Source organism: Saimiri boliviensis, chromosome 11, assembly GCF_048565385.1.
Source record: "Saimiri boliviensis isolate mSaiBol1 chromosome 11, mSaiBol1.pri, whole genome shotgun sequence".
Lineage (NCBI taxonomy): Eukaryota > Metazoa > Chordata > Mammalia > Primates > Cebidae > Saimiri > Saimiri boliviensis.
In genome coordinates this window covers 115512142-115538407 of record NC_133459.1, presented here as the reverse complement: position 1 = coordinate 115538407, position 26266 = coordinate 115512142, and the positions used below count along the sequence as shown (strand labels likewise).

Sequence of the window (26266 nt, the reverse complement as noted above, 5' to 3'; positions counted from 1 at the left end):
AGACAGCCCCAGTCTTTTGGGGGTAAAATTAATATAAGACAGGGTCTTATAATAGGGGAAACATGGTGTGTAGTAATGTGGGGGGAGACTTTTGGGCAAAGGGAGGTTATGGGGCCATTATGTTGTTGTACATTTGGGGGAGTATGGGGGCCATTGTACTGTGTAGTAATGGTTATAGTGCTTTGCCTTTCTTCCTACTTCTGCTGTTATTTCACACTGCTTCGGGTGATGTGGGGCGCCGCAGCCACAGACCAGATGTATGTCATATGACGCACTTCTGGAGCCGTGACACGTGCGTCCCGTGTCACCGGAAGTAGTACTGTACGTGAGCGACGCTGCGCTTTGCAGCGCCGCCACATACAGTACTCCAGGAGTGCTCCTCTCAGTGACCACCAATGAAAGAGGTGCCCCTTCCTGAAGTGCGGCAGGGGCCGGATAAATGGCCTCAGGAGGCTGCATGTGGCCTGTGGGCCGTAGTTTGGGGACCCCTGGCCTAGCATATTACTGCACACTGCTAGAGACATGATAAACACTGTACATTTAGGCTACATTGAATTAAAAAAAATACCACTGTCATCTACTTCCTCATCTTGTCCCACTGGAATGTTTTCAGGGGCAATAAAATGTGTGGAGCTGTCATTCATATGATAGCAATACCTTCTTCTGGAATATCTTTTGAAGGATCTGCTTGAAGCTGTTTTATAGTTAACTTTTTAAAATATAAGTAGGAGTACACTCTAAAATAATGACAAAAGTATAGGATAGTAAATACATAAACTAGTAATGTCATTTATTATTATCAAGCATTATGTACTGTACCTAATCGTTTCATATGACTGGTAGTGCAGCAGGTTTTTTTTTACACTTTCATCACCACACACATATGAGTAATGTGTTGTACTACAATATGATGTCAGCTACAGTGTCAGTAGGTGATAAGAATTTTTCAGCTCCATTATCTTATGGGACCACTGTTAGTTGTACAGTCCATTGTTGACTGAAATGCTATGTAGTGCAGGACTGTAATATAATCATGGTGAAATACTCTTTTAAGAGTTAAGGCACCTTTAATTGTAGATTATACCATAGACAGAAAACTGCATAAATACACAAATAATGCAATGACATCTTTTACAAAATGAAAAACCCCCTTTTAACCACTACCCAGATCAAGAAGTAGATCTTCTAGTCACTGCATAAGCCTTCAACATGGCCCTTCCCAGTCACAGTCTCTTTTCTCTCACCTAAAAGTAATTGCAGTCCTGACTTCTGTATAATCGTGTTTGCATTTCTTATACTTCCATCACCCAAGTGTGCATTCCTGAAAACTAGTTTAGTTGTGATTGTGGGTTTTGTTTTGTTTTGTTTTTTTGGTCTAAGCCCCTTAATGTACATATACTCCTGCCACCTCTCTTTTCTCTTTCTTTCTTACAGTTTATTCCTTGAAGCAGCCAATTATTTTGACCTATACAGATTCCAGTCTGAATTATGCTGATTGTATAATTTTTCTTCGTCCTTTGTATTTCCTATAACTTGGCAGTTGGACCTAAAAGCTTGATCAAATTTAGGTTTTGCTTTGTGTTTTTGGGGTTTTTTTCAACTTCCTAGGAGTTAGTGTGGTATATTCTGCATTAGGAGATATATAGGGCGAGGCATGGTGGCTCACACCTGTAATCCCAGCACTTTGGGAGGCCAAGCCAGGAGGATAACTTGAGCCCAGGAGTTTGAGACCAGCCTGGGCAACAGCAAAACCCTGTCTCTATAAAAAGTAAAAAAATATTAGCCGGGCATGGTGATGCATGCCTGTAGTTCCAGCTACTGAGATGGGAGGATCACTTCAGTCTAGGAGGTTGAGGCTGTAGTGAACCATCATGGCACCATGCATTCCAGCCTGAGCAACAGAGCAAGATCCTGTCTTGAAAAAAAAAATAAAGTTATGTAGTGTCTGGTTTTCTCTCTTTTTCTGATTTTAGCAACCACTGATGCTTGATGCCTACATCAGTGAATTTATTAAAGCTTGCAATATGATGATAGTTGAATTCTGTTATTTCTTCATTTATAAGGTGGAATGCTTCCACAGAAATAATAGACAGGAAGTTTTCTCAGAAGGGTGACCATATAATTTATTATCCTAACTGGTACAGTTTTGAGACTGAAAGGGTGCAATTAATTATTATATCAGGACAACAGGTATAAACAAGGACCATTCTGGCCAAACTAATACAGATGGCCACTCCATTCTAAGAAGATAGGTACTGGATTTTAAAGACAAGTGGTAATCAAACAGGTTGATTGATGAAGAGTTCTTTAAAGCGGAAGAAATAGTATGTGAGGAACTAGTGGGGTGAGAGAGAGCGCAGTATTAGGTTGAGGCATGTGCAGTTGCCATTTTGTAAGTGAGAAATGGTCAAATAATTGCGGTTTCACGTAGTTTAACCTGATAGATGAACTTGAGCACAGAGTGTTTGTGCTTAGTGGTGGGAGATGAACCTGAAAAGAAGGCAGGAGCCAGATTGTGAAGTTCTTTGAGTACTATTCTATGGAATTTGGAATTTATTCTGAAAGTCATTATGTGTATGTTTATGTTTAAGTTTTAATTATAAGGTATTTAATTTTTGAATAGGCAATACATTCTCATTGTTTGAAATTTAAAAAAAATTCTGCTGATGTAAGTGAGAATAGTTTGTAGTTTTCTTTGTGCAATTTTTGTTAGGTTTTTTTTTTTTTTTTTTTTTTTTTTTTAAAGAGACAGAGTCTTGCTCTGTTGCCCAGGCTGGAGTGCAGTAGCACTATCTCAGCTAACTGCAACCTCCACCTCCTGAGTTCAAGTGATTCTTATGCCTCAGCCTCCCAAGTGGCTGGGACTACAAGCATGTGCCACCATGCCCAGCAAATTTTTGTATTTTTGGTAGAGAGGGGATTTCACAGTGTTGGCCAGTCTGTTCTTGAACTCCTGGCCTCAAGTGATCCACCTGCCTTGGCCTTCCAAAGTGCTGGGATTACAGATGGGAGCCTGGCCAAGTTTGGGTGTTAGTGTTTTACCTGCAGCAAAAATAATGTGGAAGCTTCTGTTGTCTATGTCCCAAAACAGTTCACTCAGGAGTTTTGTTAGAATTCCCCGGTAAATAGTTTGAGTTTTTTTTGTTTTTGTTTCGGTGTAGGGGGCACGGGGAGAATGGAAGAGTAGGAGATGAGCAGCTCTCTGACAGCTTTCATAATTTCAGTTTTTTAGTCTATTTAGTTTTTTCTTCTCTCTGCTAAGGGTCAGGTTTGGAAAATAGTATTTTGTAGAAAATCACCCATTTCATTCAGACTTTCAAATTTCTTTACATAGAGTTGAGATAAGAAGTCTTACCTTTTTTTCCAAATTTTCATCTCTCCAAAAAATCCTGTACCTTTTCTATCTTTTTCTTTCTCTCTCTCTCTCTTTTTTTTTTTTTTTTTTTTTTTGAGACAGAGTCTCGCTCTGTCGCCCAGGCTGGAGTGCAGTGGCACGATCTTGGCTCACTGCAACCTCCACCTCCTGGGTTCAAGTGATTCTCCTACCTCAGCCTCTGGAGTAGCTGGGACTACCGGCATGCACCACCATGCCTGGCTAATTTTTGTGTTTTTAGTAGAGACAGGGTTTTGCCATGTTGGCCAGGCTGGTCTTGAACTCCTGACCTCAAGTGATCTACCTACCTCGGCCTCCCAAAGTGCTGGGATTACAGGTGTAAGCCACTGCACTTGGCCGTACTTTCTTTATAGAACTAATTTTGTTTTCATTTTGATGATAAATTAAAAACAAATTAATATAAGCATATTCTGGGTTTTCTGAATGACTACCGTACTATGCAGATTTTAGTGCCAGTATTGTGTTTAAATGGTTGCTAAGTGATCATCTACAGACCACATGTATGATAAATTTGCTATATTGGAACTTATATCAGGTTAATGTGTATTAATGTAAAACTAAGAAAATCACCTTCAACTTTTGTACTCATACTGAATTGTTTTGCCATTAAAAATGTCTTTTATAGTGATAACTACAGATGAAAGCTGTTTTCATAGAACTTCCTGAGAAACAGATCTTATAAAGAAACTCTTAAACTTACGAAGAAATGTTAATTGTCACAGACTGATTAAAGAAAATAGGACTTATATGTAGAGTATGTGTTCAGGCCAATTGAAGCTTTATAAGATGTCATGGTTCCCTCTGAACAAAGTATTTCATGGAACCTTGGAGAGAGAAAAGTGATGAAGTGATGGGAGAGCAACTGATCATGTGGCTCACTCATAGGTGTGGGTGTAGGGGTGTTTGTGTATGTGTGTGTACATGTATATATGTATTTTTGTGAGCATCGTACTGCATGAATCTCCATTTATCTCTGTGAATATCAACCTGTAACATTTATTAGTGGTAAGCACTGTGGCATTTTTATTGAATATTAATTTTTAAATTTTTATGTTGATACACATATACATTGTGAAACAATTCCTATTATCAAGCTATAGTCACCATCCTGTACATTAGATCTCCAGAATTTGTTCGTCTTAGGGTGGCTGAACTTTGTACCTTTTGACTAACTTTTCCCTATTTCTTCCAACCCCTGAGCCCCTGGCAACTACCATTCCATTCTCTGTTTCTGAGTTTGACTTTTTTAGATTCCACATGTAAGGGAGATCATGCAGAATTTGGCTTTTTGGGCCTGGCTTATTTCATTTAGTGTAATGTCCCCAGGTTCATCCATATTGTTGCAAATGATAGAACTTCTTTTTTTTTTTTAAGGCTGAATTTATTCCATTATATTTATATACCACATATTCTTTATCCATTCATCCCTCGATGGACACTTAGGTTGATTCCCTATCTTTTCCTGTTGCGAATAGTGCTGCAGGGAACATGAGAGTGCAGATACCTCTTTGAGATACTGATTACATTTCCTTAGGGTCTATACCCAGAAGTGGGATTGTTGGTTCATATGGTAGTTATGTTTTAATTTTTAAGGAACTTCCATACTGTTTTCCATAATGGTTGTACTAATTCATACTCCTATCAACCAGCAATGTACAAGTGTTCTCTTTTCTCCACATCTTTGCCAACAGTTATCATTTATCCTTTTGATAGTAGTCATCCTAAGAAGTATGAATATTATCTCATTGTGGTTTTGATTTGTGTTTTTCTGATGATCAGTGATGTTGAGAACTTTTTCATATACTAGCTGGCCATTTATATGTCTTTTGAGAAATATCTATTCAGGTCCTTGGCTCGTTTTTTAAAATTGGATTGTTGTCTTGCTATTGAGTTGAGTTCCTTACATATTTTGGATATTAACCCCTAATCAGGTGTATAGTTACATATATTTTCTTCCACAGTTTGTCTCTTCACTACATTGTTTCTTTTGCTGTGCTAAAATGCATTTTGTGTAACAGTTTTACAATTCATAAAAGATTTTAAACAGATAAGTAATCTATAATACAACTGAAATTAGAAACAATAATAACCTAAGTGCTTTTTAAAATAAAGGCATCTATTGAATTGTAGTTAAGTTTGACTTTCTAGTCTTATTTGGTGACCTGGTATCTTATTAATGAAGATGTGCATTCTGCAGATCCTCAGAGTTTAACTACATGTTGAACATAGAGGGTTGAATAATGTATGACCCCTGTAGTAGACTCAGATTCCCCTTTAAGGAAGGATTTACTGCCTAGCTGTAAGAAATGTGAGATCCTGCAGGCCTCTCTTCCCTCACCCTTGTGTTCCCCCCGCAACCCCCTACTTTCCCGCCTTAGAGTCTGCCTCAGCTCTAGAGACATTTCCCTCTCCTCATGTCACAAACTCCCTGCATGCGTTTCCAGACAGACCAAGGCAGAGGTATTAAAGACCTGGACATTTCAGCCCATCACAGAGCACTCTGATGGACAGTGCTTGCTTTAGAACGTCCTGTATGGTTGGCTGAAGTTATGTTGGGCTTGCATCACAGTTTGAGTTCTGCCCAAAACTGGTTTCTCTGCCTTCCATTCACAGATGTTGATCCCTAATGAACATTTGTACCCCAGATACCATATTACCTCAGCTTTGGAGAAACCAGCCTGCAGTAGCTCCTGATAGCATGGAACTAGTTTAATGGAAGGAAATATACATCAAACAAATTCAAAATGTGATCAGTGTTATGTAGAAGCATAGGGTGCCATGGTGGTGTGCTATGGAAAGGACCAAAGGACCAATACCTGGCTAATTATACTGTTTGGGAAGGTAGCCTAGACTAGTAGTCAGAATATGAACCTTGGACATACTGCTTTCTTTCTCCAGGCCAGTTTCCTCATTTGTAATATGGGAATGACACATATTCTGTCATCTTTAGAAGACTAGCCTGGGATTGCTCATTTGGTTAGGGAAAGAGTCCCATTGGTAAGAGGAAGCAGTGCACATTTTTCAAGCCTCTGTGTTGGTTTGCTGATGTTCCATTGGCCAAAGCAGTTTACATGGCCAAGCTGTGATTCAAAGATAAAAAGAAGTAGACTTGTATTTATGTTTGCATTTACACACACACACACACACACACACACACACACACACACCTCTAAAAATTGCCAAACAAAATGTCTGTTACGTAATAGTAATAAAAATTTATTAAGTACTTTTTGTAAATAATGCTCACTAAGAGTCAGTTGGACTATTATTATTTAATATGTTCTATCTCACTAAGAATGGAAAAGAAGAAATACTTTTAAATAATTTGGTATATTTGACATCTTAAAATCATTTTAATGATAGCACTTTGCACACAAAGTAAAGCTCTCTCTCTCTTTTTCCTCTGCAGTAAGAAAAGTGGAAAACCACCATTACAGAACAATGAGGTAAAATTTTAAATCACCTTTTTTTTTGGATTTCATGCATTTATTTCATTAATTTTGTTATATGATTTTGATTTAGGATAAACTTTTATTAGTAGAGAACTTAAAAATACCTCCAGTCTTCTACATATTACAGGAAGTCTTTCTGAAATAGGACTCCTGACAAGTATCTTCTAGTATTTATTTGAAACTGTTTATTCAGTGGAAAGTGTTGCACCCTTTCTAGGAGGCACCCTTAACTGCATTAGTTCTAGCCCATGATGACTTTAATTTTCCCCCTTCTAGCTTCTTAGCAGTGACTGTTAACATCTTTTGTACTGGGATCCTGCCTCCCTCCCTCCTTCCCTCTTTCTCCTTCCCCTTTCCTTCCTTTCTTTTCCCCCTCCCCTCCCCTCCCCTCCCGTCCCCTCCCCTCCTCTCTCCTCCCCTCCCCTTCCCTCTTCTCCCTTCCCCTCTTCCCTCCTCCCCTCTTCTCCCCTCCTTTCTTCTCCATTCTCTTTTATCTCTTACTTTTTCTTTAAAATTTTTCTTTTTACTGACCAGGTCTCATTCTGTCATCCAGGCTGGAGTGCGGTGGCATGATTATAGTTCTGTGTAATGTCTGCCTCCTGAGCTCTAGGGATCCTCCTGCCTCAGCCTCTGAAGTAGCTGGGACTGGGACTATAGGTGTGAGCCACCTTGCCTGGATATTTTCTCTAGTAGACCAACATATATTTGAAGATAGTTTTGTCTTATGAGTATTTTCCTGTTCTAAGCAACCTTGATTCTGTTAAATATGTCTCATGTGACATGCATTCTGATCGTTTTTCAGTTCTGTATGTATTCCTTTGGATTTACACTAGTTTCCTTAGGCATTGTGCTTAGAATGGAATGTAGTTGTCCAGATGTAGCCTGACTAGCATGGAATATATCAGCCTGATTACATTCCTTGATATGAATACGGTATTGCTAAAATTCATCCTGAAATTGCTTTTATTTCTTTCACCATAACTATTTTTTACATTAAGTAGAGTTTTTGGTAAATTATAAACTTCAGGTGTCTTTCTGACAAACAGCTCTATACCTCTACGTGTTATATTCATCAGTTGATTTATTTCTTTTTTTAATGATAACTTTATTAGAGATATAATTGATACACCATAAAATTTATCCATTATACTAACTATATAAATGAGTAGTTAGTATAGTCACAGAGTTGTGTGGCTATCACCACTACATAGTTTTAGAAAATCTTCATCTCTCCAAAAAATCCTGTACCCATTAGCAGCCACTCCTTATTATCATCTTCCCCCAATCCCTGGCAACCACAAATCTGTTTCTGTCTCTATTGATTTACCTGTTCTGGACATTTAAAATAAATGAAAGCATATAATATGCCTAGCTTCTATCACACAGCGAAATGTTTTCAAGTTTTATCATGTTGTTGTATCAGTATTGCATTCCTTTTATTGCTGAATAGTGGTCTTTGTATATATATACACCACATTATGTTTATCAGTTCATCAGTTGGGGGACGTTGAGGTTGTTTCTATTTTTTGGCTATTATGAATAATAATGCTGCTATGAAAATTTGTGCACAAGTGTTTATATAGAGATATGCTTTTATTTCTCTTGGGTGTATACCTAGAAGTGGAATTGCTGGGTCATATGTTAACTCAGTTGATTTCTTTTAGATAAACATTAATTTATTGCTGTAAATGTCAGTTTATTAGTTTTAATCCACTGTCTATACCATTAGTCTAATTTTTAGTGCATTTCTCACATCTGATATGTTAAATAGAAGAATTATCTAGAAATTTAATTTGCCTTTCCTTTCTTTCACATGCTGGTAGTATTGACTATGTAAGGGCCAAGGAGATTGCTCTGTGGCATCTCTTAGTCTTTGTTTTTGGTTATTCATCTATGATACATCCAACTGCAACAAAATCTGGTTCATATTTCTCCATTAAGGCCACAATAATTTTATAGGAAACATCTAATTTCTTTAATTTATTAATTCATTTAGTAAGTCAATCTTTCAATCAATATTTATTGAGCTCCTCATATATGCCTGGCATTGTTTTTGGCTCTAGGTATATGACAGTTATAAAAATAAGTTTCCACCCTCATAGAGCTTACATTCTACATGTCAGCTAGTTTGCTAGAATGGTATCCTTAACAAAGAAGAAAATTAGAATAGTTTAACATGATGTACTTTTAGTAAACTCATGCTGGCTTCTAGTGATTAGTGTCTCTCAAGTCTTCCCCAGCTCTCCATGTCAGTGTCTGTTCTCTGAATATCCTGGTGATTGACATGAAGATTGTTGTTCTTTAGTTTCCATAGTATTTTCCTTCCCAATATTTGAAAAATATGATAAGATGTGCTTATGTCCACTTTTCTGATATATCTCCAGCTCCGTGATCTCTCATATCTAAGTTATAGTTGAGTAATGAAATCTTAGTTATCTTATCTTACTCATATCTCTTATTTGCATATCATATCTACAAGTTTCAGGACAGCTAGATTCATTTCACTCATTTTTCTTCTCATTTTTCTGTACAATATTGTTTTAGCATAAACTTATCTGCTGGTTGCATAGTATGAGCAAGATAAATTTAGTTTATATTAAGTAATTGGCAATAAAAAGGGCACAAGATGCACACTGATACCACATTTGTTAAATTTATAGGAAGTGCACACATGCACACCTATGTGCTAAAATGAAATCTAATAGGATATGTAACAAAGACACTAGGTTTAGTTTTCTTATTTTTGGTCATCAGATTTTTCTAATTTTTCTACAGTGAATATGTTATGAGGAAGGCAATTTAACATTTTTTTCATAGAAATTTTTTATATCCTTTGTGATGGGGGTGGGGTAGGGAGAGGCAAATTCATAAGACATGAATTTTAAGGAGAAAAAAAGATTTAATTAGAAAGAGAGCAATATAATGAAGTTCAAAATGTATAAAGATAAGTACTGTACTGGGTTCAGTAACATTCCCATGCAAATTTTTGTATTTTGTGTAGTTGTGTGTATCAATAAGCAATACGTAGAATTACTTTACATATTTGAAAGTTTCATAAATTCATGTGTAAAATGAATTGCATGTATCATTCTAATTTTTTCCAGCATATTGTGTTTTTAGATCAATTTAAAGCTGTAGACCTGCTTAATTTAACTGATTTTTCATATTCTGTTTGTATGTATGTGAGCTGCTTTCTTTTTTAGAGTTGTATGGAATTTTCATTGAATAATTTTGTTATGATTTATGTAATATTGGTGTACATTAAGGTTGTTTTTAATTTTATGGTATTATAAACAGAGTACGATGTTTTCATTTGTGTGGCTAAGCATATGTACAGGTATATCTGTAGGGTAGGTTCCTGAAAGTAAATTTGCTGGGTTATTTTACATTTTACAGTTAGTGTACATTTTACATTTTGATAAATGATATATAATAGTTGTACCAGTTTTCACTTTTCCCTACAATATACAGAAATACTTTACTCTGTCAGCACTGCATGGCCTCTTATTTTACTGCTATTTCAAACGTCTTTTTCAGTCAATCTCACCTAAGATAATTGACATCAATAGGAATTTCTGATTGTACTTTGACTTTGTTACCTCTTGAATTTTAGGTATTTTTTTTCCTCATTGCATTATTACTTTGACTTCTCAAATAGCTTTTAATGATTTGTTTGCTTTTTCTATAATGTTCACGTTAAACTTATATCACCACAGTGGTCTTTTTATTTGTATTTTTAAAAAATTACTGGGAAGTTTAGAAGTGAGAAAAGTTCATGGTGAATTTAATATGAATTCTAGTAATGTTATGAAATGTACTGCCTCTATAGTTGTTCTTATTTAGATAGGTTTCAGGTAGAGTTTTGCTGTGATCAAGATAGTCCAGTATTCCTGACATCTCTTTGAATTCAGCCCTTCTGAGCCAGGTACTCCCCCACACCCCTCAGGTGGTCCTTTGCAGAAAACAGTGATAACTTTTGGAAGAATATAGTTCTCTTCATGGATTGAAATGTAATGAAAATCTGTCAGCTTTCAGTCAGTTTAAGGATAGGGACAGTGACAACAGGGACAGAAGAAAATGAAGAATTTTATACCAGCTAGCAACTAATATTTTAGTGTTTCAACATTACTCTCTTGTAACTCTTTTTTTCTAACCTTCTTCATTGTTTGTTCTAATCATTTCTTTAGAGTAGCTAGAAACAGGTGGTCCTCTATTTAACTCAGATGTCCATTTCACCTCAGGATTGTGCCACTTAAGGTTCCAGCTAGGAATGGAGAAGGGTGTTGACTACAGGCAAGGCAAGGTGAAGTAAGGAGGGAGTGGTGATGGTGACAGGAGGAAAAACAAGTAGAGGTTTAACTTCTTTTTTTTAAAGGTAATTAATATGGATCACCTTCTCTGTACTCTTTTCTTCCTGTGTTTTCTGGGTTTGGGGAAAATACAAAAGGAGATTAGGTTAAATGTGTAAGATTTAGCTGGAGGAGAATAGGCTAGTTCAACTAAATGGACTGTGAGTAGGGCTTTTTCTCTATTTTGTTTGCTGTTGTGTCCTTATCATTTAGAATAGAGTTTGGATCAAGTAGTTGTTTGTTGGTTGAATGAATGCATGCATGTATGAATTAAGTAGACTGGGCCTGTAACTCAGTAGGATGAGGTTTGCAACTTTGAAAGACGTGAAATGCTGAGTGTGTGTTCCAGCAGTTGCAGGGTAAGTTGATTCTTTACCAGTTCTTCCTATTGTAGTCTTTCTAGTCTAACCCTATAAACACAGTGCCTTCAGACTTCCTTTCGTGGTCTACAGTTCTGTACTGTACTCAGTGCCTATTTATTAGGATTATATCTATAAAGCACTTAGCACAGTGTCTCACATATAGTTGGTAGTTATTATTCTAATTCAGTAGCCAAACAGTTCACCTGGCCCATCAAGTTATTTAATTTTAATCAAAGCATATTTACATTGTATTTAACTAATAGAGTTCCTCTACAAGTACAGGCATTTGTTTGTCAGGAGCACAGTAGTTAATCAGGGGATTGGGGTTTTCTGGAGTGTCTTGCCTTTTCCAAGAAGTTTCTCCTATCTGTTCTCCCAAACATTCCAAGAGTAATAAGTAAATAGCCTCTACCATAGGATAGTCTTGCCACTTCTTTCCTTATCTTTGCAAATGGTTTAGTACTTCCATTTTCATGCAGCTAGTGAAAATGAAAAAACTCTTGAGAGAGGTAAGATTATCTTTTAAATCCCTCTACACTGACAATAAGCTCTCCAGCCTTACTGTGGCTTCAAGGTTCTGTCCTTTATAAGCCCTGCCTACCGTTTCAACTTCTCTCGTTCTTGTTCCCTTTGCTATAGCAATAGTGTCATCTTGCTGTGAAATGTGGACAGCTATTTTATTTCCAGCACTGGATTTTTGTACTTGATGTTCCTTGTGCTTCAATTCCTCCACCCTGCTACCCACTTTAAATAATTACATGGCTTCACTTTATTTATGTCTAAGCTTAAATGTCAAGAGGCTTTCAGACCATCCTGTCTGAACTGGTCTTTTTTCCCTCGTGACCCTGCCTAGTCTATCTGTAATAATTTATTTATTGGTTTATTTTTTGTCTATGTTTCTCCTACTAGAATGTGAGCTGCGTAAGTGAAAGAACCTTGTCTGTCTTTGAATTTTATAAGGAAGAGAGAATGAACTGACAGATTGTATATTGGAAATGTGAAATGGTAAATCTAGAAATCCAGAAGTTTCCTGCATTTGATATCAGGGAAAATTCTGTTCAGGATTTTATTTTTTAAAGTATGGTGTTAATCAGGAAGTGGCTAATACAAAACTCAGTAAGTCCTCGACATTTTTTTCAGCTATCTTTCTGACATCATCCTCTGTGATGGTACCTTCCTCACAGCTCCAGCCAGGTTGGCCATATTGTTCTTCCTCAGGCATATTACAGGCTTTCACGTTGGTATTTTTCAGTTGCTACTTCTTCTGTTTGTAGTTTTCTTCACCCAGAGAATTATGTGGTTCCAGAACTCACTTCCTTATTAAGCTTTTAGACAACATTATTTTCTCAAAAACATGTTTGAATATGAGTAGCAGTGTAAGTATGCAAGTTTGTGTTCTATAAATTTATTTATCTTGATATCTGCTTATATTGACTTAGATGAAACATGATTCTTTAATTTTATTATCCATAGCTATCTTAAAAGGCCTTTTTTTTTTTTTTTTTTAAACATAGAAAGAGGGGAAAAAAGAGCGAGCTGTGGTGGACAAGGTGTTTTTCTCAAGGCTCACCCAGATTCTGAAAATCATGGTCCCTAGAACATTTTGCAAAGAGGTAAGTCTTATGAAATTATAATGTTAAATATATTGGGCCGTTCTTGCATTAAATACCTGAGGCTGGGTAATTGATAAAGAAAAGAGATTTAATTGGCTCATGGTTCTGCAGGCTGTACAAGCATGGCACAGTATCTCCTCCGCTTCCAGGGATACCTCAGGAAGCTTGCAATTACAGCGGGAGGTGAAGGGGAAAGCCAGTGTCTTCCATGGTGAGCGAGGAGCAAAGGGCTGAGGAGGCACCACATACTTTTAAACAAGATACAGGAGAACTCACTCACTATCTGGAGGACAGCACCACGCCATGAGGGATCCACCTCTATGACCCAAACGCCTTCCACCAGGCCCCACCTTCCAACACTGGGTGTTCTATTTCAACATGAGATTTGGGTGGAGACAGATACCCAGATTATATCATTAAGTGTTCAACTTTCGAGGTTACATAAGATTAGAACAATAAAATCATAACACTTCTGTTATACTGTAGGTGAAATGTTCTCTCTGTAGGTAAAGAAGACTACTAAATTTTTGTCTTTAAATCATCACCTGTCACACAAAAAACCTTGTTCAGTGCAAGTTTTTAAATAGTTTTCTCTTGTTTAGGACGTATCATTTCATTTTATTTTATATGAGATACTAGGGTACTGCCATGCAGCTACCCTAAATGGTGTTGCTTTGTTGTAGTTAATACTGTCAATAAAAATAAGATTAAATTTCAAAAGACAAACCTTTTTATTATATTGAGATGTTAATAAGTCACATTAGGGTGGAATATATTTGATTAAATGTTTTTTAGGTACCCAAAATGATATCTGGATTCATCAGGTATTTCAGAAAGTGAGCTGCTTATATGAATAAAGTTTTATAAGTAATTCCTTTGCTCTTTTATCAAGATTATCTTTATAAATATTTAATAATGCTGTGTTCTCAGTCTTCCTCAGCATTCTCTCATTCTGTAACTAGAAATAACATTACCTTTAACTCTTTATCTTTCCCTTGTCACCCTTTTTGGTCACTGAGATCTGCTAATTTTTCCTCTACTTAACTGTTACAAAAGCATTGCATTTCCCAGCAACAATGTCCATTCCTCCATCATGCTGAATTTGCTCTTCTCTTCCTTACCTTGGCATCATGTTCTGATGATTCTGCCCTTGAGAAATTCTTTTAAAAAAAGTAATAGCACTTGTTTTTTTCCTAATTAGACAGACAATACATGTTCCTTGAAGAAAATTAGAAAATGCAGCTACATTTTTTTTTTCTTTTTGGCACCTATCAGCCTCTTACTAATTTTGATATATAGTCATCTTGTGTGTAAGCATATATTTTAATTTAAAAATGGGGTCACACACTTTTCAGATCTGCTCCTTCCCTTATATTATAAATGTTCTAAGTGTCCTAAAATTTCTCATAAATTAGTCTCTCCCTTTATGTTCCTACTGTTCTCACTATCTCTTACCTGGATTACTATATTTTAATTGGCCTTTTTGCTTCTTTTCCTTTTTCCAATTTGTTTTATTTCTTAAAATCCTAATAAAAACATTTGACTTCTTTTTTCTTATAGGGTAAATCACAACCTGACTTTGGCCTTCCTTTTAATATCATCTGCTTAGAAGATGTTGTTTTATGATCTGACTCCATGTCTTCAGCCTTTCATTTGTTTACAACATCACGTCTGTGACATCCTGTGCCTCCCTACAACAAAAACAAATATGTTTTAAAAAATTGCTTAATGCTCATTATCTTTTTTGTGACTATTTCCAATGACTCTTCAGGCATAACTAATTGTTTTCTCATTTCTACAACTTTCTGCCTTTGAAGAATCCTTATTTAAAATATAAGCTTCTCAGGAAAGATTCATATATTACCCTCCAATTAGTTAAAGCTTAATGTTCTCAAAAATGAATTTGAGACATTGAATGAATCCCTGGGAGTTAGTAAGGGAGGCAGAAGGGGTTAAATTGGCCAACCTCCCACCCTCTGCAGACCTTCTTCCCCAACTTTAGCTTCTATGTCACTGTCTTATTTTTCCAATTTAGAAAGTTTAAGATCAGCTTTAAATGTGTGTGTTTGGGCTTGGAGTGGCAGGATTCTCATCTCATAGAAAGATAACTAGCCAAATACCCAGCATCTGATTCCTAGCCAAATACCCAGCGTCTCAACTTTCCCTACTTCATAATTGTCTGGCACAGCATTGCTTAAGTAATAGTCTTTAAACATCACTTTTTAAAAATCACTTTTCGTTCTACTGAGAAGCTTGCAAGAATTTTATATGTATAAACTCTGCTGGTTATACAATACCATAGTTCATATGATTTTTAACCCCTTTTTTTCCCCATTACATCCTTCACCTTTTTTACCCTTAATCCTCATCCTCTTTTTAATTTTACTATTTATCATATTTCTAATGCCATAACTACCCCAAACCTTCCCATCCCACAGCTTAGGAGATGAAGTGATTCAAATATGTTTGCCTAAATTTGTCTGCTACTTTTTATGTGTAACTCTTCCCTTCATAACTAAATGGAAAGCCCTATGAGGGCATGGGCACTATGAGAAATTTTTCTAACAAATTAAACCAAATTTATTCTACTTAGGCAAAATTTTAGGTTTCAATTTTTGTTAGTTGTTTAACTGTATATTTCCAGTTACTGTCATTTTTCTTTGTTAAAGTTATATGTTAGAAATATAAGAAAATCAATAATACACTATAGGTAATCTAAATTAATATTCCTAGCTTCTGTCCTTGACTAGGTGTATGAAGGCAAGTTCTTTGACCTGCCTGAGATTCACTTTTGAATTCTGAATGAGAAAGATTAAATGAATCTATGAGACCTTTTCCATTTACACAATATTCCTGAGTTCCATTTTGATTATGTTTAAAATTGCTCATGGAAAAATTGTCAACCAACTGTATTAAAACTAGCATAAAACTTTAGATTTGGAGAACCAAAAATTGTTACCACGGTAATATTTCTTTGAACTTTCTAAAATGCATTTATTTAATTTACTATACCTGGTTTATTTTAGACAGGTTACTTGATACTTATTGCTGTTATGCTGGTGTCTCGAACATATTGTGATGTTTGGATGATTCAAAATGGGACACTAATTGAAAGGTACTTTTTCATTCACCTTCCTCCTATATGTGTGAAATGCTAATTTGTCTCATATTTAAGCATTATCTTTATAAGCAAGAAATAGATTCTAAATTAGGTAAAAGATACTCAAGTCAAATTATGTATTCGTTCATTTACTTAAAGAATATTTGGTGTCTTCCACGTGCCAGGCAATGTGCTATACACTGTGATAGGGGTCTATATGCCAGCAACTAGGAGAAATGGTACCAAACCTTGCTGAGCTGACAGTTTATGAAGAGTTAGAGACAAGTAGACAGAAAATTAAAATGCAGTATAATAAGTGTGGTAATGGGAGTTCTAAAATAGCAGCAAGTTGGACTTTTGAAATTAATGAGATAATTTGGAGGAAAATTTCAAAGCATTTCAAAGAATCGCATTGAGCATGTTTATTGGAAGGGAAAACAATTCTTTGACATTTCTGTCTGCATCTGCCATTAGTGCTTTTTATATTTTTTTCATTGTAGTCTTTCTACATGTTATTAATCACTGGAATTGCTAATTTTGAATGTAAAAAACATCACAAATGTCAGTTGGGATATCTTGGGTTATAACCATTTACCATTTATCTGTTACTGAAGAATTTTTTTTCATAACACTAATTTGCTTGTCAGAGTAAAAATTTTTGCTAGGAATTTTATTTCCTGATATGTAATTTTTGCCAGAAAATTTCTTAAAATATTTAATCTAAAATAACTTTTTGAATGACAGTACTTAAAATTGTTAAATGCCCCAACAATTTGAAATAAAGGGTTTTTTTGTCTTAGATGATTGATTTGCTTCTTAAAGATTTGTAGGAAGAGGAAAAATGCTTTATGACCATGCTCTCTAACTCGTATCTCTAGGACAGTACAGAATCTTGTACATACAGGATTAAAGCCCTGAAAGTATGTACCTCTGAATAGGGGTACATTATGTAGGCTCTTATATTCAACCCAAGTTTCCCTGGTCAGTCCTGTGCCTTTTAATTTTAATCAAAGTAATATATGAACATAGCTTTAAAAATAATACATGAACATAGCTTAGTGTCAAGTAGTTCTACAGCATTAGTGACAAAACACATCAATCTCTTGGCTCCTCTAACTCATAACTGTCATTATCTGGAGTCAGTCATTTTCTATTCTTTTTACTGTTTCATCTCTTATTTTGTGTCTGCATTTCCATATTATATACTTGTATTACTGTTTATAGATTTCTCATTTTTAGAGAGGAAGTGTTTATTTCCTACTTTGGAAGGTGAGAATTAGCCTTTTTATACTCCCCCACGCTCGTCTTCTGGATGTTTTATATATTTAATAAAAATTACATAATTTTTTGTTAAATCAGAATGTATTGTTTACATGATTTTGACTGCTGCTTACAGCTCAGCCACATACTTTGATACTACCTTTTCCATACAACTTTTTGTTTTTCCTGGTGTTTATAAATTACCAGTTGTTATTTGTGCATATTAGTTGTTTTTTTTTTTTTTAAACCTACTTCCCCCTAATTCAGCTTGAGCTTTTTGACAATACTGTAAAATCTTCTCAGTATTGTAATATGGTCAAACACCAACTAATCTATGAACTTCATCTTTCTATTTCCACCCCCATCCTATACATTTTGTAGTTTCCTGTTTGCTTGTTTTAATCAGGATTGGTTGCATTTTAGGCCCACTGAATAGCAATCATGTTTGAACCTGCTTTTATCATTATTTTGGGAATTTCTTTCATCTTTGTATTCTGAATTAAATAACCTGTTTCTGGATTTTTTGTTTTTCTCTTCCTCAGTTTACTTTCTTGTTTTGGCAGATGCACTCTTTTTCTGAGTAAGGGTGGAAGGGAGATAAATTTTTGAGACCTTGTAGATCTGAAAATGTCTTTCTTCTAGTCTCATACTTGATTTGATAATTTAACTGTGTTTGTGTATTCCAAGTTGGAAATCACTTTTCTTAAGAATTTTGAGAGTATCACTCTGTTCTGGTCTCAGACTTGGTTGCAGAATGATTGGAATCATCTGGAGAATTTTAAGAACTATGAATGTCTGGGCCCCACCCCTAGAGATTCTGATTTAATTAATCAAACCTTTTTGAAGCATCCAGTAGATTCTGTTGTGTAGCTCCAGGGTGGGTATTGAGGCCTCTTGCCATTCTAATTGCTCAGCTGTAGCGGGGATTTGTTCCTCCCTCAATTTCTACCTCAATCTTCTTTAAAAAATTGTTGCTGTGGCATTACTGGATGTTTGAAAATTTCACTGAACATTGGTATGAATTTTTCTTTTTCATTCATTGTGCTGGGCACTAGGTGAACTCCTTTTCCATCTGGAAACTCATTCTTTGATAAATTTTCTTATGTTTAAAAAGAAATTATTTCTCTCCATTTTTTTCTGGATTCTTACTAGCTCAGTGTTGGAGCCCCTGGACTGATAATCTGATTATCTTATAATTTCTGTTCTATTTTTGTCTCTGCCATTTTATTTTATTTTCTAGGAAATTTCTTTAACTTTATTGTCTGGTGAATTTTTATTTGTTATAAATTTATTCCCAAGAGTTATCTTTTGTATGGATGTTCATTTTTATAGCAATCATTCTTTTAAGTATGCGATATTTTTTCACATCTGAAGCTATTTAATTTTTTTTAATGTGTTTTTAGCTCCCTGCATTTTTTGTTTCCTTTATGGTCCTTTGTTATTCTGCTGTTTGTCATTCACATTAGAGGCTTTCCTCAAGCCTTCTATGACTCTTGGCTATGAATTCGCATTTAAAAGTAAGTGCCTTAAACACTTACTAGAAGCTGGAGTTGAGAGCTTGTTAATTGTTTGGTTTCCCTTGAAGGGTGTTTGTAGGGGAGCCTAATCGAGCGTGTGTGTGTGTGTGTGTGTGTGTGTGTGTGTGTGTGTGTATGTGTAGTATTCAGTTTTAAAATGTAATTATGAGATTAAAAATTTTTTTTTCATTTTTTTGTATGAGTTTCTGAAAAATTTTTTTTAAACCATTATTTTGATATACTTTACACTTACAGAAAAGTTGTAAAAATAGAATAAGGGGCTGGATATGGTGGCTCATGTCTGTAATCTCAACACTTTGGGAAGCTGAGGTGGGGGGCCAAGAGTTCAAGACCAGCCTGGACAGCACAGTGCGACCTCGTCTCTACAAAAAATAAAAAAGTTAGTTGGCTGTGGTGGCATGTGCCTGTAGTCCCAACTACCCGATTGGCTGAGCAGAAGGATCACTAAAGCTTAGGGATTTCCTGTCTCAACAACAACAACAAAAAAGATCAGCATAAGGAACTTCCTTTTATTCTTAACCCACATTCACCAATTGTAAAATACTCATTTTAAAGTTGTTAACTTTCTTCTGAATAAATAGTTTTGAGCCTCTGCTATGTATGAAATTCTTTATTTGGATCATGTCTCAAAAAGAAATTTTAAAATATTATACATTCATACAGGATAATTTTATTTGAAAAGTTAACATATATTTCCATCTCACTATTTAAGCTACAGTGTAAATTGATTTATCTGTTTCCCTTTCCCCTTTTTGCCTTTTCTAAAGTAAGTCTAGATTCATGTATTTCTGCTAAAGAGAGCCTCGAAGAGACTTATTATGGTCCTTAATGTACTTCATTTTAATATTTTTTTCATATTTTAAACTTATCTGTTATGGTGACTAATGACTGAAGTATGGGAAAATCTTAATAGGAAAGACACCCTTTTTAAGGCAGAAACTGTACTAATTCTGTGATGTGGAGGAAAATTCTTCATACTCTATTGCTGCTTTATCTAATCATAAAGATATATTTTATTTTCACCCGTTTGGCTACAAGCAGGATTTTAAAATTGCCAAACTATCTTTTATGAAGATTCTTAAACATTTGGAAGTTACAGTGATAAGGGCTACTGTAAAATTGTTTTTTTGTTAATTATGTTTCTTTTGCAGTGGAATAATAAGCAGAAATAAGGCTTTATTCAAGAAACCATTTTTTAAATTTATAGCTGCTACCCCAATGGTAAACCATTGCTGAATGATGGCATGTTCTTGTGTGTGTCACAGCTTAAGCAGCACTAAAGCACCTTGGTTTTATGTACTTCGGTTTGATTCAAACAATTTTAACAAACCTTTGGTACTATCTTATGATTGCTTAATGTCTCTAATATTCTTATTGCTATAAACAATGTTTTTGTGTGGTTCTATTTAATTTTCTTGTAGTTAGCCATTTTTGTTTTCAATTGCTTTGCTTTTTAGGGGTTACATAAAAATTGGAGTATTAATTTCTTTTAATCAGTCTAACGTTTTCCAAAGTATGTTCTGTGGAATCTTAGCTATGATAGGGGCAATGCTTCATGCTACAAACCCTTCTCAGAGAATAAAAATGCACATACTGTACATTAAAAGTTTTGAGAAGATCTTTGGTAAAGACATTGTTAGCTTTGTTTAACCTAGGGTTTCCCAAATTTATTTATCTATTTGCTCAAAGAAAAGAAATTATTTCTCTGGTCATATATATACTAGTCATTTTTGTGTGTATATGGGCAGCTAGGTTTAAACCAATTAGTCCAGTGTTTCTCAAATGTTTTATGTAAATATATCTTATGAAATTTGGGAATATTATTAAGTATTATTTGAAAAAGGAGTTCTGTGATCAAATAGATTCTATTTTGTATTACATAGACATGTCTTACTCAAAAGATCCTTTACTTATAATGCTTTGTTCAAAATTTTAATAAAGTTTTGAAACCTTTTTTAAAAAAATGTTAATGTATATTTTAAAAGCAGAAAAATACATAAACAGATTAACAATAGGCAAAAGCGGAGCTAGTCTAATTTAAGTGTGTTGAGGGATATGAAGCTTCTATAGATCCATTCTGGGGCTCTAATCTATACATTAGTCCCAGTGTTGGCAAACCAGGACTCACAGATCAAATCTTACTACCTGCCATCTGTTTTGGTAAGGTTTTATTAGAATACAGCCACACTTATTCTTGGCTGCTTTTGTTTTACAGTGGCAGAATTGAGTAGTTGCAACAGAGTCCTATAGCGTCCACAAAGCCTAAAATATTTATTCTTGACCCTTTGCTCATCCCCGTCAGTCTGTCTCCCTGCCATTAGTTCACACAAATGAGAATCAAATTGTTAAAATATTTTAAAACAAACAAATACTACTTTGTTTATTCATAATAATGAATTTCTGGGGCTATAAAGTTGTTAATTGTTTTGCTATCCAAATTCCTTTTGTAGCCACTTAAGCCTTTTTTTTTTTAAGTGGCCGTTTTTACTAAGGAAATAATTAGTTATCATTCTGTTTAATTTTGCCATTTGCAGGATGAGGTTCAAGCAAGTTCAAAATGATTGCATTTTAAAGTTGCAAACATATTTTTGCAAAAAAAGTGTTTTGTTTTTTTTTTAAGAATCTTTTTAAATTGATTATTTTGATTTAATAGAAATTTCCAAGAGTAATTTTAGAGCTTTACAGAAGTTTTCCTCGTAGATTTTGCTTCTTTTGCAACTAATGCATTGCATGTGGTGGTTTGCAGTGGTATCATTGGTCGTAGCAGGAAAGATTTCAAGAGATACTTATTCAACTTCATCGCTGCCATGCCTCTCGTAAGTTTTAATTCATTAAAAATCTTTTTAACACGGGAAATTTGCATCTTATTAAAATCTTTAAGGGTTTTTACTTATCAGATTCTTTAAAGAACATGATGCTAACTTCCTATTTTCAGTTTAGTTTTATAATTTATAGTATAATTTTCAATGTAAATATACTAGATGGAAGGATTATATTTGGTTTAACTTCATTTATAATGTACATATATTCATATACATATGTATGTGGGTGAAGGGTTATTCGGCATTTTTTATTAAACCTTCAGTTTAGGTTTTCTTCAGTTTTTAGCAGCATCCCATTAGATAGCAGTAGCACCCTTCTCATAGTTGTAACAACCAGAAATGTTTCCAGTCATTGCAAATGGGTACAGATCGGGGGCAACGTGGGGAGTTGGGGGAGATTTGGAGGGGAGAGTGCAAATCATCCTGGTTACTTTAGGCCATAAACTATTATAGTAACTTGAAGTAATTTAGTTTAAGTTAAATTGCAGTTTATGGTCTGAATTTTTTTACAGATAAATTGTTAAGTCTAAAATATAAGTGATTATCTTAGTTTGGTCCTCATTTTAATCTTCTTGGCACTATAAGAATTTAATGTTTTAAATTTGCAGGTAGAAATGAGAAAATCCAGTTAGATTGAAATTGTCAGAAAGTCTTGTTTAATATAGCTGGACAATGGGCTACATAGCTTTTAGACTTTTTAAAATAAACAATTGAAATAAGAAATATAGATATCAAAGATCAAGATTCAGCAAAGACCACTTGAGGGATTTTTTTTTTTTTTTTTTTTTTTGTTAAATACACAGGCTTTATTTTCTTCAGTTTTTTTCATGAATTTAATATAAAGATGAGGAGTCCATTGTGCAACCTAAAAATTTACTTATTAAAACTATATTAATACTTTACAAAAAGGTAATGAGACAAACATGTGCATTTATGGAACTGCATGTCAGTCAGGCCAGTTCCCTCCAGAGGGAATTCCTGGCATGACCTCATTCATCTGTGAGGACACAGAACAGTCCTTGTTTAGACATACACATTCATCTACTGCTCAGCATGATCAGCCTTCCACTTCTTGATGGTTTCCTTCTGCTATGAATGCACATGTCCAGTTGTCTGCTTCTTAGAGCAGACATTTACCTTCCTCCTCCACCAGCCATTGGAGGAGGACTGGGGCCACGCAGATGATTGATTCTACCCATTCTTCGGGGAGGGCTTCCTGGTGGCTCTCTTCCATCATCGTATCTGGAATCCGATGAGTTTCCATAGCTTCTTCTTTTTTTTCACATCTTGCTGAAACAGGGTTTTGAAAAATAAAACCACAAACTCAGCTATTCCCCAGGAGAAATCTGTTATCAAAGATAATCTCCATGGAGACTGATTCCGGCTGTCCAACACCTGTCCCTTCGAGATGTAAGCCATCTTGTCCCACTTCCCCGCTTCGGAGCGACTCGAGAAAATTTTTAATATAACAATGGAAAATGTTAGTAAAGATGGCTATAGAAGTAATCTGGAAAATAGCATTAGTTGGTGTAAAACCTGTAGTATTTTTTTTAACAAATGTAAATGTAATATTGGGGTTCAGGGGTTCAGGGTGCCCTCAGCTTCCCTGAGAGGATGTTTCTCCAGGTTCTTGGTCTCCTGCCCTCTCAAGAATGAGAGAGGGACCACAGTGCAATGTGCAGTAAGTGCCAGAATCAAAAGTATTTGTAGAAAGAGAGAAAAAGGAGAAGGAGAGAGAAACAGCGAACTCGCACACTGAGTGAGAGAAGAGAAAAGCTGCTCTCACACTGAGTGAGAAGGGTTCCCAGAGGGGGAAAACCAAAGAAGGAAAGTTCCTCTCACACTGAGTGAGAGAATCCAGAAAGATAGAAATTCAGGAGAGGAGAGCAGCTTCCACACTGAGGGGAAGGGAGTAGAGAGAGAGAGAGGGAGTTTAGGAGGGGAAGACAGGCTTCCACAAGAAGAGTGTGGAAGGGAACTCCAGAGGGGAAATCCAGGAGAAAGATGGCTTCCATGAAGGGAGTGTTCGTGGAAGGGGACCCAAACATGGATGCTGAAGGGATGTGGAAGAAGAGGACTTTTAACCTGGGGGGAACCCCCACCTTCTCTAAGACCCCAGGCCAATGAAAGGAGATCCTTAGAACTTCTGCTGGAGTGATTGACTTTTGATTTTTCTTGTGCCCTTGAAAATTAAAACAGAGACAGTTAAATCTCCCGGATGGAGAGAGATGGGAGGAGGGTGTGGTGCGGGGCAAGAAGTTCTTGCCTTAGAAACTACCCACCTCCTGTACCCAGTAAGAGAATACATTCCCTCACTGATACAGTGTATACAGAATTCCATTGTCTAGGGTTGTAGTGTTGATAGTAAGAAACAGAAGATATAAACGTAAATGTCTGAACTCCTAAAAGCAAGTCTTTACATTGGCTAAAAAGGGGATAGATTTGACTTTTTGCCTATTTACCAAAAAAAGATGGCAAGATATATCTCATAATTAGTGATATTAACATATTCCACGTAGAGTTTAACATAGAATAACTCAAACCAGGTATATTAGGCTTAGCTAAATGCAGTAAAGTAAAACAGAGCTGAATTATATCAATTTGGATTCAATTATAAAAATTATAGGATTTGGGACACAAGAAATAAAATAACAAAATAAATTATAATTTAGTAAGTAGAAATGAAGCATAATCAATAATATTTGTTTATTTGTTTTAGATCTCTCTGGTTAATAACTTCTTGAAGTATGGGTTAAATGAGCTTAAACTGTGCTTCCGAGTAAGGCTCACTAAATACCTCTATGAGGAGTATCTTCAGTAAGTGATAACCTATTTTTATATTAAAAATACTTAAATAGAAGAATAGTATTTATGAAGCTGATCAATATAGCGGTTTTTTGTATTTATTTATTTATTTTTAAGAAAACTGCTCTTCGATACAGAAGCATATTAGGAACTGGCTCTTCCATTAATTGACAAGTCATCGTTTTCTGGACTTGGGTCCTCTTCCCTAAAATCAATTAGGGCAATCAATAGGATCTCCTCTGGCTCCAAACTTTTTTGTTTCTATGTATTTGAGCTAGGTGGTGTAATGTGAGTTTTTTTGTTTTGTCTTTAAAATCACTTGTTTTAAAATCACTTTCTTCTTGCTATTTTAGAGCTTTCACATATTATAAAATGGGAAATCTGGACAACAGAATAGCTAATCCAGACCAGCTGCTTACACAAGATGTAGAAAAATTTTGTAACAGTGTAGTCGATCTGTATTCAAATCTTAGTAAGGTAAGTTTCTCTACTTTTTAAAAGATTATTTGTTTAGTTAGTTTTGAATCTAAGCAAATTTATATAGAATTGATTTTATGGACAGAACAGCAGAATGTAAATAGTGCTTTTGTAAGAAAATTAGAGTTGTTATAGTAGTTTTAATTATAATTATTTAATTTTTAAAATTACTTTTGTGAGGCACTTTGGCCAATAACTGGTAATTTAGTGTCTTATAAGGATTTTCTAAGAATTTTGCAGGTTGACTCCATTAAAACAACAGAGATTTGAATTCTCATCTTTTGACTTGTGTGCATCCAGCCATTATTAGATATTGACTGTCAGTTTATGTTTCTAATTCCACATTTATAACACTAGACTAGGACTTCCTTTCGGCCCATTTCTCTGCTTCAGTATCTCTAATTCTAATAGATCATTAGTAAGTAGTAGTCAAAAAATTTCACAAGATGCAAGTGTATTTCTAATTACTGTTTTTTGCCATCTCAGAATATTGCCAAAGCTCCTGACTCTGATAGGCCTTAACCAGTTTTCCTTCTTCTTGCTGATATCTCCAGTTCTTGTCTTAGTCGTCTTATCCACCCTTACAGCTTTTACAGTAGTCTTTAAACCCTCGTCTACCTTTTGCATTGACTAGGATATGTAGTAGGCTCCTATAAAATAGTCTGCCCAGCATCCCCTCCCCTTTTCATCTGAAATGCTTCAGTTCCCACTCCAATTCATGTGACTTCCCTTGGTCTTGGGTAGGAGCTTGTCTCATAGTGGAGCAATGATAGTATCTTTGCCTCTGGTCACAGTTGACCTAGATATACAGTTTTGAAATATATATATATATATATATAAACATATATATAAAACATATATATCTATTACATTGTAAGAATAGGAATGTTCTTGCTTCAACCAGGTGGATGGAGGGAAGGCAATTCTTAGAGATATATATCCACAAGAGCTGCTCTCCTCATGCCCAGGCCCATTGCTTTTTACTTCCAACCAAAATTTGTTATTTATTTAGCTCTCCAGAGCCTTTGCTAACTAATCCCAAACTCAGGAACTCTGACAACTACAAATAGTTCAGTAATTCAGCTTTTTTTTCT

At 35.3% G+C, this 26266-nt stretch overlaps 1 protein-coding gene and 1 pseudogene across 7 annotated transcripts in view; one reads left to right on the top strand and one right to left on the bottom strand.

Moving 5' to 3' along the window:
* ABCD3 (ATP binding cassette subfamily D member 3) overlaps nucleotides 1–26266 on the top strand; it is an 85712-nt gene that overhangs the window by 23664 nt on the left and 35782 nt on the right. For 4 of the 7 annotated variants that reach the window (XM_039460793.2, XM_003933284.4, XM_010343839.3 and 1 more), the window contains exons 2-7: nucleotides 6804–6840; nucleotides 13072–13170; nucleotides 16197–16285; nucleotides 21815–21884; nucleotides 24610–24707; nucleotides 25049–25172. In XM_039460793.2, the coding sequence (XP_039316727.1) occupies nucleotides 13144–13170; nucleotides 16197–16285; nucleotides 21815–21884; nucleotides 24610–24707; nucleotides 25049–25172 (408 nt within the window). In that variant the 5' untranslated portion in view covers nucleotides 6804–6840; nucleotides 13072–13143. Of the gene's footprint in view, nucleotides 1–6803; nucleotides 6841–13071; nucleotides 13171–16196; nucleotides 16286–20219; nucleotides 20290–21814; nucleotides 21885–24609; nucleotides 24708–25048; nucleotides 25173–26266 lie in introns of those variants that run through there. The other 3 variants (XM_010343838.3, XM_074381399.1, XM_074381400.1) reach the window with 3 other exon arrangements.
* On the bottom strand, nucleotides 22696–23333 carry LOC120360511 (selenoprotein K-like; annotated as a pseudogene).